At 40.2% G+C, this 14070-nt stretch overlaps 1 protein-coding gene across 2 annotated transcripts in view; it reads right to left on the bottom strand.

Annotated features, from left to right (window-relative positions):
- Positions 1-381: 381 nt before the first annotated feature.
- LOC128703879 (vesicle trafficking 1) overlaps positions 382-14070 on the bottom strand; it is an 85060-nt gene continuing 71371 nt past the window's right edge. For both annotated transcript variants that reach the window (XM_070087025.1, XM_070087024.1), the window contains one exon: positions 382-962. In XM_070087025.1, coding sequence (XP_069943126.1) covers positions 925-962 — 38 coding nt within the window. In that variant the 3' untranslated portion in view covers positions 382-924. The remainder of the gene's footprint in view (positions 963-14070) is intronic.

Genomic DNA, 14070 nt, shown 5'->3' with positions numbered 1-14070 from the left:
TGGAGAGTTGTGCTTACGGAGAATGTTAACAAACTGCATGGGGCGCGGTGACCATATTAGAAAGTCGAGTGGGGGAGTCGTATAGAGAGTTTTCGTCATAATTTGAAATGTCCATATTAGCAGAAAATCAAAGTGGAGGCCCTGTTGTATTTCCTTTGAAATGTAATTTTTTTGTAAATACTGTTACTGCTAGTACTATGCCTTGCGAGATTATGTAATCTTGTCTAGGTACTCTATTGGTTATATTGTATCTGTAGATTATTTTGATAATTATGTTGTATCAAATTTATGAGTAGATCTGATATTTATATTAATAAATTAAAATACTATTATTCAGTATTAGAAAAGAAGCCCCAAACCCACATGGGTCAATGAAATAGCTTGTAAATACAGTTATTTGACATTTGGGTCTAACATTATCATTCCAAATACATTATACTGTAATTAAGAATACATATTAATATGTTTTTTTAGTTATTGCAAGATAGTTGCTACATAATTTTTTGTGTAAAGATTTTTCTATTTTAATCTTATTTAACAAAGGTTAGTTCCTGAATATCCCAGACAAGCCATTTGGTCATTACATTTTTATATGAAATTACTGTACTGTATTAATAATGTATTAATAATTATTTTATTCGCAAAAAGATATAACCCATTCAATATATGAGCAGTTGGAAAAATATGGTAGGATGCAGCAATTTTTTTTTTTTTTTGGCAAAGCCCATACTTTGCTTATCTTTTTAAGAAAACTATATAATAATATTAGATTTGGTAAGTAAGACATATAGGCATCTTTATTCCAAAACGTTTCACCTACACAGTAGGCTTCTTCAGTCGAGTACAGAAAGTAGGGCAGGAGCAGTAGAGATGTGAAGATGATGTAATCAGTCTATCACCCTTGAAGATGTAGATTTGAGGTTGTCAGTCCCTCAGCCTGGAGAAGAATTCTGTTTCATAGTCTGAAACAATGTTAGATTTACTTAGTTTGTAAAATTTGAAGTAAAAAAAAAATGTATATAGGTATATAGTACAGTAGACCCTTATATTACACAGATTTATTTGGCATGTTTTGGTTATTGTACTATTGAAAAATTGCGGCACAATTTTATACAACATTTTGTAAAAATAACAACACAGTTCCGTTTGTGGTTGGGGAAAAAAATCCTCGAGCTCAGGCAGTGCCTGGATGTGTTTCAGACCATTGTGTCAGTGGGGAAAGACCTACTGCCATCCCCTGCCACCCCCAACACTCCCGCCACCCCCATCCCAGCCTTCGTAAATACAGTGGAACCTTGGTTTTCGTATGCCCTAGTCTGTATGTAAAACTATAGTTATTCTCTATAAAATGTATTTTTTGTTAATATTTTTGGGTGTCTGGAATGGACTAATTGGATTTACATTATTTCTTATGGGAAATATTAACAAAAAATACATTTTATAGAGAATAACTGTAGTTTTACATACAGACTAGGGCATACAAAAACTGAGGTTCCACTGTACATGTCCAGTACCACTCTCTCCTAGAAGCTAGATATGTTTGTGAATTGCTTTTCTTTTAATTGCCATATAAGAACATAAGAACATAAAGGAGGAACACTGCAGCAGGCCTGTTGGCCCATACTAGGCAGGTCCTTTACAATTCATCCCACTAACAAAACATTTGCCCAACCCAATTTTCAATGCTACCCAAGAAATAAGCTCTGATGTGCAAGTCCCACTCAATTCCAACCCCTCCCACTCATGTACTTATCCAACCTAAATTTGAAACCACCCAAGGTCCTAGCCTCAATAACCCAACTAGGTAGATTGTTCCACTCATCAACTACCCTATTTCCAAACCAATACTTTCCTATATCCTTTCTAAATCTAAATTTAAATCCATTACTGCGGGTTCTCTCTTGGAGAGATATCCTCAAGACCTTATTAATATCCCCTTTATTAATACCTATCTTCCACTTATACACTTCGATCAGGTCTCCCCTCATTCTTCGTCTAATAAGTGAATGTAACTTAAGAGTCTTCAATCTTTCTTCATAAGGAAGATTTCTAATGCTATGTATTAATTTAGTCATCCTACGCTGAATGTTTTCTAACGAATTTATGTCCATTCTGTAATATGGAGACAAGAATTGAGCTGCATAATCTAGGTGAGGCCTTACTAATGATGTATAAAGCTGCAGTATGACTTCTGGACTTCTGTTGCTTACACTTCTTGATATAAATCCCAGTAATCTATTTGCCTTATTACGTACGCTTAGGCATTGTTGTCTTGGTTTAAGGTTGCTGTTCACCATAACCCCCAAGTCCTTTTCGCAATCTGTATGGCTAAGTTCTACATCATTTAACTTATAATTACTAGGGTTATGGACACTCCCGAGCTTCAGAACCTTGCATTTATCTACATTGAACTGTATCTGCCACTTTTCTGACCAAGAATAGAGTTTGTTTAAATCCTCCTGAAGTTCCCTAACATCTACGTTTGAATCAATTATCCTACCTATCTTTGTGTCATCGGCGAATTTGCTCATATCACTAGTAATTCCCTCATCAAGATCATTGATATATATTATAAACAACAACGGGCCCAAGACTGATCCCTGTGGAACGCCACTTGTTACAGATCTCCACTCGGATTTAACCCCATTTATGGACACACTCTACTTCCTGTCTGTGAGCCATGACTTGATCCACGAGAGCACTTTTTCCCCAATGCCATGAGCTGCCACTTTCTTTAACAGTCTTTGGTGCGGAACTCTATCAAAAGCCTTACTAAAATCTAAGTAAATAATATCATATTCTTTATCGTGGTCAACAGCCTCAAAAGCTTTACTGAAGAAAGTTAATAAATTAGTTAGACAAGACCGACCTCTTGTGATTCCATGCTGAGTATCATTAATCAAGCTATGCTTATCGAGATGGCTTCTTATAATCTCAGCTATAATTGACTCTAGTAATTTGCCTACAATTGAGGTCAGGCTTATTGGTCGGTAATTTGACGGTAACGACTTGTCCCGTTTTAAAAATAGGAATTACATTAGCCATCTTCCCCATATCAGACACTACACCTGTTTGAAGAGATAAATTAAAAATATTAGTTAATGGTTCACAGAGTTCCATTTTGCATTCCTTAAGAACCCTTGAAAAAACCTCATCAGGACCCGGCGACTTATTTTGCTTCAGTCTATCTGCTTCACAACCATTTCACTAGTGACTGTGATGTTACATAATTTATCTTCTTCTAGCCCACTATAAAAATTAATTACTGGAATATTGTTAGTGTCTTCCTGTGTAAAAACCGAGAGAAAATAATTATTTAAAATCGAGCACATTTCATCCTCTTTGTCAGTAAGATGCCCATAGTTATTTTTGAGGAGACCTATCTTATCTCTAACTTTTGTTCTATAGACCTGGAAAAAACTTTTTGGGTTAGATTTAGAATCCCTAGCAACTTTAATTTCATAGTCCCTTTTAGCTTTTCTTATCCCCTTTTTAATGTCCCTCTTGATGTCAATATACTGATTCATAAGATGATCCTCACCTCTTTTGATACGCCTATAAATTCCTTTCTTATGCCCTAGTAGATATTTCAGCCTATTATTCATCCATTTTGGGTCATTTCTATTTGATCTAATTTCTTTATACGGGATAAACGTTCTTTGAGCAGCATGTATAGTGTTCAGAAAACTGTCATGCTGATAGCTCTCTTCGTTACCCCAGTCAACAGATGATAAATGTTCTCTAAGCCCATTGTAATCTGCTAAGCGAAAATCTGGAACTGTTACTGAGTTGTCCCTACTATCATACTTCCATTCTATGCTAAAGGTAATCGATTTGTGATCGCTTGTGCCAAGTTCCTCATTAATTTCTAAATTATTAACAAGGGTTTCCTTGTTCGCCAGAACCAAATCAAGTAGGTTATTTCCCCTTGTAGGTTCTGTCACAGACTGCTTCAAAAAACATTCCTGAACTACTTCTAAGAAATCATTTGATTCTAAATTCCCAGTCAAGAAATTCCAATCAATGTGACTAAAGTTAAAGTCCCCTAGAATTACTACATTATCGTGCCTTGTGGCCTTAACTTCCTCCCACAGTAATTTTCCTTGGTCCCTATCTAAGTTTGGGGGACGGTATATCACTCCTAGAATCAATTTTTTATGCCCCTCTGAAAATTCTATCCAGACAGACTCTTGTATCTGCCAAGAAATCATGGCATCCAGTAGGCATACGAGTGTTGCTGAAAGTGGCAAGAAATGTATGCATTTAGGTCTTAGAGCTACAAAGAAATAGAGATAGACAAGAGAGAGCCTATGGCCCTATGACTGACTAGATTGATTTACTGACTGACTAGACTGATTTACTGACTTGACTAACTTACTGACTGACTTGACTGACTGACTTGACTTTACTGACTTAAACTTTTTCACTGAAAAGGACCCTGACAAGTCAAAAAGCAGTGCTCTGAAATGGTATCTAGAGCAGCTGATTCATGGACAAACACCAGCACCCACAATTTAAGGTAAGAAATACTATTATTTCTGTTGCATTTGTAGTCTTAGGCAGTAAAAACAACATAATACATCACAACAATGAACGACAATTACATATTCACCTTTATTTTTTAAGATCTGGAGGTCTAAAAAAAAGTTTTGGCTTTTTTGGAGCTCCCAGGAATGTAATCCTATTTTTCCCATAAGTTCTTCAGTTCATCTAACGCAGCATTTTCAGGAACGTAACTACCCTGTAGTAATAAGGTCTCCCTCCACATTCGCGAGGGTTAGGGGATCAAGAATCTTGCGAATGTTGAAAAATCACTAATGTTTGGTGCACAAATATATTGTAGGGAAATATAATAATAGCATTTACTTAGCCTTACAATACTGCTTCCTTAACCTATTGAGCCATAAAACACATGAAAACATTGTAAAATATTGTACTAGTGCCAGCCCTTTGGTAATTATTATCAAAAAGAAGCGCTAAACCACAAGGGCTATACAGCGCTGCAGGGCAGGAATGAAGTGAGGGTATCAGGTGGCAAAAGGGAGAGGGATGAGTAGTAGGTTACGGAGAACAGTGGGGCAGTGGATAGCGAAAGGGTAGAGGGCAGCAAAAGATTGAGGTAGAAAGGGCTGAGGGGAGTGCGAAAGGTATCATCATCAGAGTTTGTGTAGTAAATCAGTCATTGTCAAGAAGTCAATGAGAAAGTCAGGATTAAAGGAGGGTCCATCAGCAAGAAGGGAAGGTAAAGAAAGAGTAGGAGAGAGGAGACGACATTGGAGGTAAATTCGGCATGCTCGTTGATAGAGAGGGCAGTCTAACAGAATGTGGCTAATCGATACTGGAACCTGACACTTCTCACAGAGAGGAACAGGGCGCCTTTCCATGAGATACCCATGAGTAAGACGTGTGTGGCCAATGCGAAGACGGGAGAGAGTAGTCTCCCAACCTCGACACTGATGACAAGAAGACTGCCAGTTACCCATACTCGCTTTAATAGACTGAAATTTGTTACCGAGCAGATTAGACCAACACTGTTGCCAACGGGTAGGAAGGTGGGTAGCTATTACAGCAAAATAGTCTGTAAATGGAACACCTCTATATGAAACTGGTAGGCCATGTACTGCTGACCGTGCAGCAGTGTCTGCCTGTTCATTGCCCTGTACGTCAACATGACCAGGGACCCAACAAAAAACTATCTTTATGCTTGGTAGAGATACGGCATAGCCAAAGTTGGATACGGACGACTAGGGGGTGAGGTGTATCAAATTTTCGTATAGCCTGTAGAGCACTAAGGGAGTCTGAGACAACCACAAATGATGACACAGGCATAGATGCAATATGGATAAGTGCTGCAAGAATGGCATACAATTCAGCTGTAAAAATGCTAGCCGAGGATAGTAAATGTCCTCGCACGACACTGGAAACTGCTGCGAATCCGACGCCATCAGAAGACTTAGAGCCATCTGTGTACACTGCGATGGCATGAGAATGAGAGTGGAAGTGGTCAAGAAAAAGAGAGCGGGAAGCTACCTTAGGCAGTTGGGCTTTCACGCAAGGGAGTGAGAAAGAACAGACTTGGACAGCTGGAACTTCCCAGGAGGGCAGGGAAAAGTGAGATGCTACATGAACATAGAAAGGTGGTAACTGAAGGGAAGACAAGAGTGAATGCAGTTGAAGAGAAAAGGGACGGAGCAAACAGGGGCGACGAACAAATAAAGAATGTCTACTAACATCGATGATTATTCTATACATATATGGAAGGACTGCGGAGATCATGAGAGTGAACATAGTAGCGAAGGCAATGGGCATCGCGGCGATCGGACAAGGATGAAATATTCGCTTCTGCATAGAGGCTCTCAACAGGGGAAGAGCAAAAAGCGCCAAGGCACAAACGTAATCTCTGGTGATGGATGGGATTAAGGCTTGAGAGAGTAGTAGGGGAAGCCGCTGAATAGATCTGATCACCATAATCGAGTTTCGATAAAATGAGGGCTGAATGTAGGCGAAGGAGAGTTCGACAATCAGCTCCCCATGAAAGATGAGCAAGGGTTTTAAGAAGGTTCAGCCGGTTGTGACAAGTTGCCTTCACAGAGGTAATGTGAGGTTTCCAGGATAACCTATGGTCAAAGAGAAGGCCTAGAAACCTGACTGTATCACGTTCAGGGATACATGAGCCATAGAGGTACAAAGGATGATTGGAGATGACAGAGCATCTAGTGAAAGTAATTTGGCGAGTTTTAGTACTGGAAAATTTAAACCTCATGCGTGGTGGCCTAATTGGAAACACGGTCGACCGTATGCTGAAGAGAAACTGTAATGAGGTGACAGTCGGCGCCTGCACAAGCTATAGCGAAGTCATCAGCATAGAGTGATGACCAAATATTGGATGGAAAACTAGAGGCCAAATCATTTATAGCAAGGAGAAAAAGTGTTGTGCTCAGAACACATCCCTGAGGGACACCCTCAGCTTGGACAAAGTCCGGGGAGAGCACATTATTAACCCGAACATGAAAATGTCTGTCAGTTAAAAAGTTTTTAAGGAAGGATAGTAGACTGCCTCGGAGGCCTAAGGAGTGGGCTTGGGCCAAGCCCTTTGGTAAAAAGGTGAGAAAGGCTATAGAATTCAAGAATTCATAGCAGAGTACCAAAGTGGAGGAGAAAGAGAGAGGGAAGAATATGCCTTCTTCAGTGATTCTACAATATGTACGATACTAAAGCAGCACGAGTTGATAAAGGCAATAGCGCCAGCCAGCGATAAAGTGTAGCAAGTAAGTTAAGAGATTAATCTATAGAAAAAGGACAGCATGAACCTAACTCTTCCAATGTTGTTGAAGTTATATAGGGCTACTGACAATACTGCCACCTCTGCTGCTGCCTTCACCACCACTATGTAAGGCTTATGATCTCAGTGGCCCTTATACACCCAACAACAACACACCACCACTTGTGACATATGTAATGACATATTTTATTCATTCTAGAGTATATGTCATGTTTCTGTTATTAATATTGTTGATTATGTCGGATGAATTGTGATAGATAAATAAGCCGTAGAGTTGATGTAAGTGTCATATTGAAGGACTATCTTGTCTTATCTCCAAACAAATTCTGCTGCCGCAACTCTTAACATAAGTAATGACGTATTTTAAATACGATTGGGCGGCTGGGCATTCGTGAATGTTCGAAGCCCGCGAAAGTAGAACTAGCGAATGTGGAGGGAAACCTGTATAAGGGTCTACTGTACATAAGCAAAACTAAGCTCTAAACCCACAAGGATCATACAGTGTATATAATACAACAAACAATTATGTACTGTGTAATGTTGGAGTTAAGAACTGTTAGGAAGGTGTCTTTAACCCTTTCACCATTGGTCCCGTAATAATACAGCTTGCAAGCCAGTGTCGGTCCTGTAATACTACGCCAAAATTCTAGTGGCTTCAGATCTGGCTGGAGAAAGCTGATAGGCCTTCATGTGAGAGAATGGGTCAGTGTGCGCAGTATAAAGCAAAAATTGGGAAGGTCGCAGTGCATTGTGGGAGTGCCGATTTAGTACGCCTTGTTCACCATGCCTAGTGGTAAGGAATACCTCACTCATGGTTTTGAGGAGTTTGTGGCCAAAAGTAATGCCCAGGATACCAAAAAATAGTGCTGAAAACCCAGACTACTATCAACCTTCCATCTCTGGTGCTGGGCTGTCTCATTCATATTCAGTTGTACCATGGCAAAAGAGGAAACTCATATTTTCCCATGTCCAGGACTCAGATGTGAGCAGTGGTCATGATAGTGATACTGATTGTGATTTCCAAGCTCTGATTACAATTCCATTAGCGACAATGAAGAGGAATATTCTCCAGAGAAGCATCTGTTTATACAAGACTACATGCATTCTGGTAGTATGCCATATGCTATTCCAAGGGAAAGGAGTACATCCAGTAGCCTTGCATCAAGAACAGACAGTGTGGATAGTGGGGAAGATGGCATGCAAGTTTATTCAGGCATACACGGTTACATAGATTATCATACATAGCAGCATGTGTACAGAACCTAGGATAATCCCAAAAAAGTCAGAGTGACTTATTTCCATGTGGGTGGTGGGGAAGACATCGAGTAGAAAGAAAACATGGCCAGTCATGTCCAGTTACATATTGTACGTGACTCAAATGAGTGTGTCCTGCAAATGTTCAATTGCGGCTAAATTGAGTGACATTGAAAGACAAAAATACAGCAGAACCCCCATATCCACTGATTCGGTATCCACGGTTTACTGTGGCTAAAAAATGCTTCTTAATTTCGCATAATAATGGCCCCAAAGTATAAAAGTAGAGAAGCTAGCAGTTCTTCAAAGCCTAAGAGAATCTGAAGTGCTTCCCACAGTGAAAAAGTGATACTTCTCTACTATCTGCCGTTTTGGTATCCACATCAGGTCCTTGGAACGTATTCCCTGTGGATATAGAGGTCCTACTGTACTGCCAAGCACAAGAAAATTTAAAAACCATTCAGTATACAAACAATGAAAATCAAGGATCCCAATGGAAATAAGTCACTTGTCTGATTTTTTTTTTTTTTTGGTTATCTTAGGTAATTTACACACATTATGTATGATAATTTGTTTTAGCTGACTAGCAAACCTGCCAGTCAGCTATGTCAGTGATAAAAAAAAAACACTTGGGACGAACCATCAACATAGACGTGGTGGTGGGTGGAGTATACAATATTCTTATTGATAAATACATTTTTCTTATTTAAAAACCCACACCAAAAAAATTGGGGTGTTTTGGGGGCTGGAACGGATTAATGGTATTTCAATGAGGAAAATTTATTTGATATACGAGCAAATTGAGTTACGAGCTCAGTCACAGAACGAATTAAACTTGTAAGTCAAGGTACCACTGTACTTGTCATTTAAGTGCTTGAAATACTGCAAGTATTATAGACTTGGCAAATAAAAAAATTGTTCATCAGTATTATACTGTATATAATTTTCCACACCAATATGCTGTACATGTACTTCATTTTTTTTTTTTTCTGCCTGAAAAAATTTATAAGTGGTGGCATGGTTAATCTACTCAGTAGTTAACCCTTAATATAATGGACTAATAAGGGAAAGCAAATGGCAGGTAATGGCAGTTGGGGCGAATATAGAAGAGCTTGCTTTGCTGTGATAAAAACAGTAAAGGACAATTCTGTAATCAACAGACTTTATCCATTGTTTCCTATTCATTTGACCCCGAAGGATTTGGTTCTTTATTTCTGAAGCCCATTATATCAAGGGTTTAGTATTTCATTACAGGAACTGGTGCATACATTTGACATTGTAAATGAGAATCATTATGCAGAGAAAAATTATAAAAGCTTAAAATAGACATCAAATAAAAATTGGAACTCGCCAATGTACATTATGATTTTTGTCTTGTAAAATGTGTGTTGGGGGTTATGTTTATGAGGTGCTTGATCTTGGCATCACATTCACTTGAAAATACTGTAACTGGATGACATTGAATACAAAAACATGAAATGAAATAGGTAAGGACATGAGATATTGACAATAGTATAGAAGAATGCAATTATGTGGAAGACAATGTAAATCATAAACAAACCTAATAAGAGAAGGTGAACAGAATATATATTATTATAATCAAAAAGAAGCGCTAAGCCACAAGGGCTATACAGCAGCAGAATATATAAAGAGTAAGGAGGAAGTGAAGAGTAACTGAAGCGAGTCAGGTCACAATTGATTCTCAAACATTAGTTTTCTAGCAAGAGGTTTAGCTAAACTACAGAAACCATTGTTCTATTTGAAATTGTTGGAGATGGTGACAAGTGCAGATTCCACTTGATATGCAAATTATTCATATCACTTAGACATTGTCAAAGGCTGTCCTTTAAAAGGTTGTTATTTAAAATGATTTTGCAGTGTTCTTTGAATGTCTTGCCTATGTTTATTTCAGTTGCACAAGATTGTGCACACTCCTCTGATAGCAATTTACATTGGTTGTAATCTTAATGGATTAAAATGGGAGAGTAGCTCCAATTCCTTCAATTAATAGCATGAAGGGAAGGGAGCCAGTATATATATGAGAGGGGCCCTACCTCCCTCACATATACCCTAGTTCCTTTCCCTGCATGTGGCTAGTTAATGGTCCAAGTTAGACTGAAACATTGTCAAATGTTTCACTCTTTGATGGGAAAGTTATTTGTGTATAGTATATGGTAGATTTCACAGTTTGAAAGGAAAATGCAGACACTGATAAAAGATACAATGCCTTCAAAGGGTAATGTCAAAAGTAGGATGCTACAGGGATTAGTGCTTGCCCTGTTAATGTTCCTGATTTAGATAAATGACTTGCCAAAAGGAATAAAGTATTATGTGAATAGGCTTATGAATAATGCAAACAAAGAAAGGAACCCTGGCATAATTAACTAAAGATTATCACAGGACAATCATCTATAATAATGAAATCTTACTCATTGTTACAGTGAAACTGAAATAGCCTTTAGATATATAGACAAGAAATATCAAAAAATGCTGTTCATAGCAAATGTTAGATTAAAATAGGAGTATACAATGGTGTTTATGGTATCTGCACCTAAGGATTATTATTATTATAATCAAAAAGAAGCGCTAAGCCACAAGGACTATACAGCGCTGCAGGGCAGGAAGGAAGCGAGGGCATCAGGTGGCAAAAGGGAGATGGATGAGTAATAGGTTACGGATAACAGCGGGGTAGTGGATGGTGAAAGGGTAAAGGGCAGCAAGAGACTGAACTAGAAAGGGCTGAGGGGAGTGCGAAAAGTATCATCAGAGTTTGTGGAGTAAATCAGTCGTTGTCAAGAAGTCAATGAGAGAGTCAGGATTAAAGGAGGGTCCATCAGAAAGAAGGGAAGGTAAAGAGAGAGTAGTAGAACGAAGACGACGTTGGAGGTAAATTCTGCGTGCTCGTTGATAGAGAGGGCAGTCTAACAGAATGTGGCTAATCGATACTGGAACTTGACACTGCTCACAGAGAGGAACAGGGTGCCTCTCCATGAGATACCCATGAGTAAGACGAGTGTGGCAAATGCGAAGGCGGGAGAGAGTGGTCTCCCAACCTCGGCACTGATGACAAGAAGACGGCCAGTAACCTATGCTCGGTTTAATAGAATGAAGTTTGTTACCGAGCAGAGTTGACCAATGTTGTTGCCAACGGGTGCGAAGGTGGGTAGCTATTGCAGCAAAATAGTCCAGAAATGGAACACCTCGATAGGAAATCGGTAGGTCATGTACTGCTGACCGCACAGCAGTGTCTGTCTGTTCATTGCCCTGTACGTCGACATGACCAGGGACCCAACAAAAAACAATATCTTTATGTTTGGTAGAGATACGGCGTAGCCAAAGTTGGATACTGAGAACTAGGGGATGAGATGTATCAAATTTTCGTATAGCCTGTAGAGCACTAAGGGAGTCTGAGACTACTACAAATGATGACACAGGCATAGATGCGATACGAATAAGTGCTGCAAGAATGGCATACAGTTCAGCAGTAAAAATGCTAGCTGAAGATAGTAAATGCCCCCGCACGACGCTGTCCGGAAACACTGCTGCGAATCCGACGCCGTCTGAAGACTTAGAGCCATCTGTGTACACAGCGGTGGCATGAGAATGGGAGTGGAAGTGATCAAGAAAAAGAGAGCGGGAAGCCACCGTAGGCAGTTGAGCTTTCGAGCAAGGGAGTGAGAAAGAACAGACCCGAACAGCTGGAACTTCCCAGGGGGGTAGGGAAAAGTGAGATGCTACATGAACATATAAAGGTGGTAACTGAAGGGAAGACAAGAGTGAATGTAGGCGAAGAGAAAAGGGACGGAGCAAACGGGCGGCGAACGAATAAAGAATGTCTACTAATATCGGTGACCATTCTATAAATGGAAGGATTGTGTAGATCGTGAGAGCGTACATAGTAGCGAAGGCAATGGGCATCACGGCGATCAGACAAGGATGGAACATTCGCTTCTGTATAGAGGCTCTCAACAGGGGAAGAGCGAAAAGCACCAAGGCACAAACGTAATCCTTGGTGATGGATAGAGTTAAGGCTAGAGAGAGTAGCAGGAGAGGCCGCGGAATAAATCTGGTCACCATAATCGAGTTTCGATAAAACGAGGGTTGAATGTAGGCGAAGCAGAGTTCGACGATCAGCTCCCCAGGAAAGATGAGCAAGGGTTTTAAGAAGGTTTAGCCAGCTGTGACAAGTTGCCTTCAGAGAGGTAATGTGAGGTTTCCAGGATAACCGACGGTCAAAGAGAAGGCCTAGAAACCTGACTGTATCACGTTCGGGGATACGGGAGCCATAGAGATACAAAGGAAGATCGGAGATAACAGAGCGTCTAGTGAAAGTAATTTGGTGAGTTTTGGTACTTGAAAATTTAAACCCATGCGTGGTGGCCCAAGTGGAAACACGGTCGACCGCATGCTGGAGAGAAACTGCAATAAGGTGACAGTCAGCGCCTGCACAAGCAATAGCGAAGTCATCAATATAGAGTGATGACCAAATATTGGGTGGAAGAACAGAGGCCAAATCATTTATAGCAAGGAGAAAAAGTGTTGTGCTTAGAACATATCCCTGAGAGACACCTTCAGCTTGGACGAAGTCCGGGGAAAGAACATTATTGACTCGAACACGGAAATGTCTGTCAGTTAAAAAGTTCTTAAGGAAGGATGGTAGATTGCCTCGGAGGCCTAAGGAATGGGCCTGGGCCAAAATATCATACCTCCAAGTTGTGTCATATGCCTTCTCAAGGTCAAAAAATATGGCAATAACTGAGTGATTATTTGCAAAGGCATTACGAACATGCGAGTCCAAGCGTAGTAAGGGGTCTATGGTAGAACAACCCTTACGAAAGCCATATTGACTAGCGGAGAGACTGTTGTGTGTCTCTAAATACCACATTAAACATCGATTTACGAGACGTTCCATCACTTTGCAGACTGCACTAGTAAGAGCGATGGGGCGATAGTGGGAGGCATCATGTCCTGTAGTACCCGGTTTGCAGAAAGGGAGAACAATGGCAGATTTCCACAGCTGGAGAAGAACTCCTTGTGCCCAAATAAGATTGAAGAGGTGTAAGAGGACTACAGGGCTGATCGATGTAAATGTTGTAACATACGAATATGAATGTTGTCAGGCCCAGCTGCCGATGATCGGCAAGCTGAGAGCGTTGCCTCCAGTTCTTGAGGTGTAAAAGGCACATTATACTGTTCTTCTCTGAGAGAAGAAAAGCCCAAGGGTACTAACTCTCTGGCAGACTTTGAGGAAAGAAACGAGGGGCATAGATGGAGCCCTCGGGAAATACGGACCAGATGTGTGCCAAGTTCAATGGCAACGTCGAGAGGGTTTGCTACATCAACACCAGCGACCCGTAGAACAGGAGCCAGGTCTGGAGAGTATTTACCACTCAATTTCCTCACTTTTTTCCAGACTGCACTCATAGAAGAAGCAGAGGTGATGGTGGAAACATAGTCTCGCCAACAAGTGCGTTTAGCTTCACAGATGACACGGCGAGCGATCGCACACTTCTGCTTAAAATCAAGAAGTCTCT

Source organism: Cherax quadricarinatus, chromosome 20 (genome assembly GCF_038502225.1).
Source record: "Cherax quadricarinatus isolate ZL_2023a chromosome 20, ASM3850222v1, whole genome shotgun sequence".
Taxonomy (NCBI): Eukaryota; Metazoa; Arthropoda; class Malacostraca; order Decapoda; family Parastacidae; genus Cherax; species Cherax quadricarinatus.
Note: the sequence above shows the minus strand (reverse complement) of the source record. Positions and strands in the feature narration are given on the sequence as shown.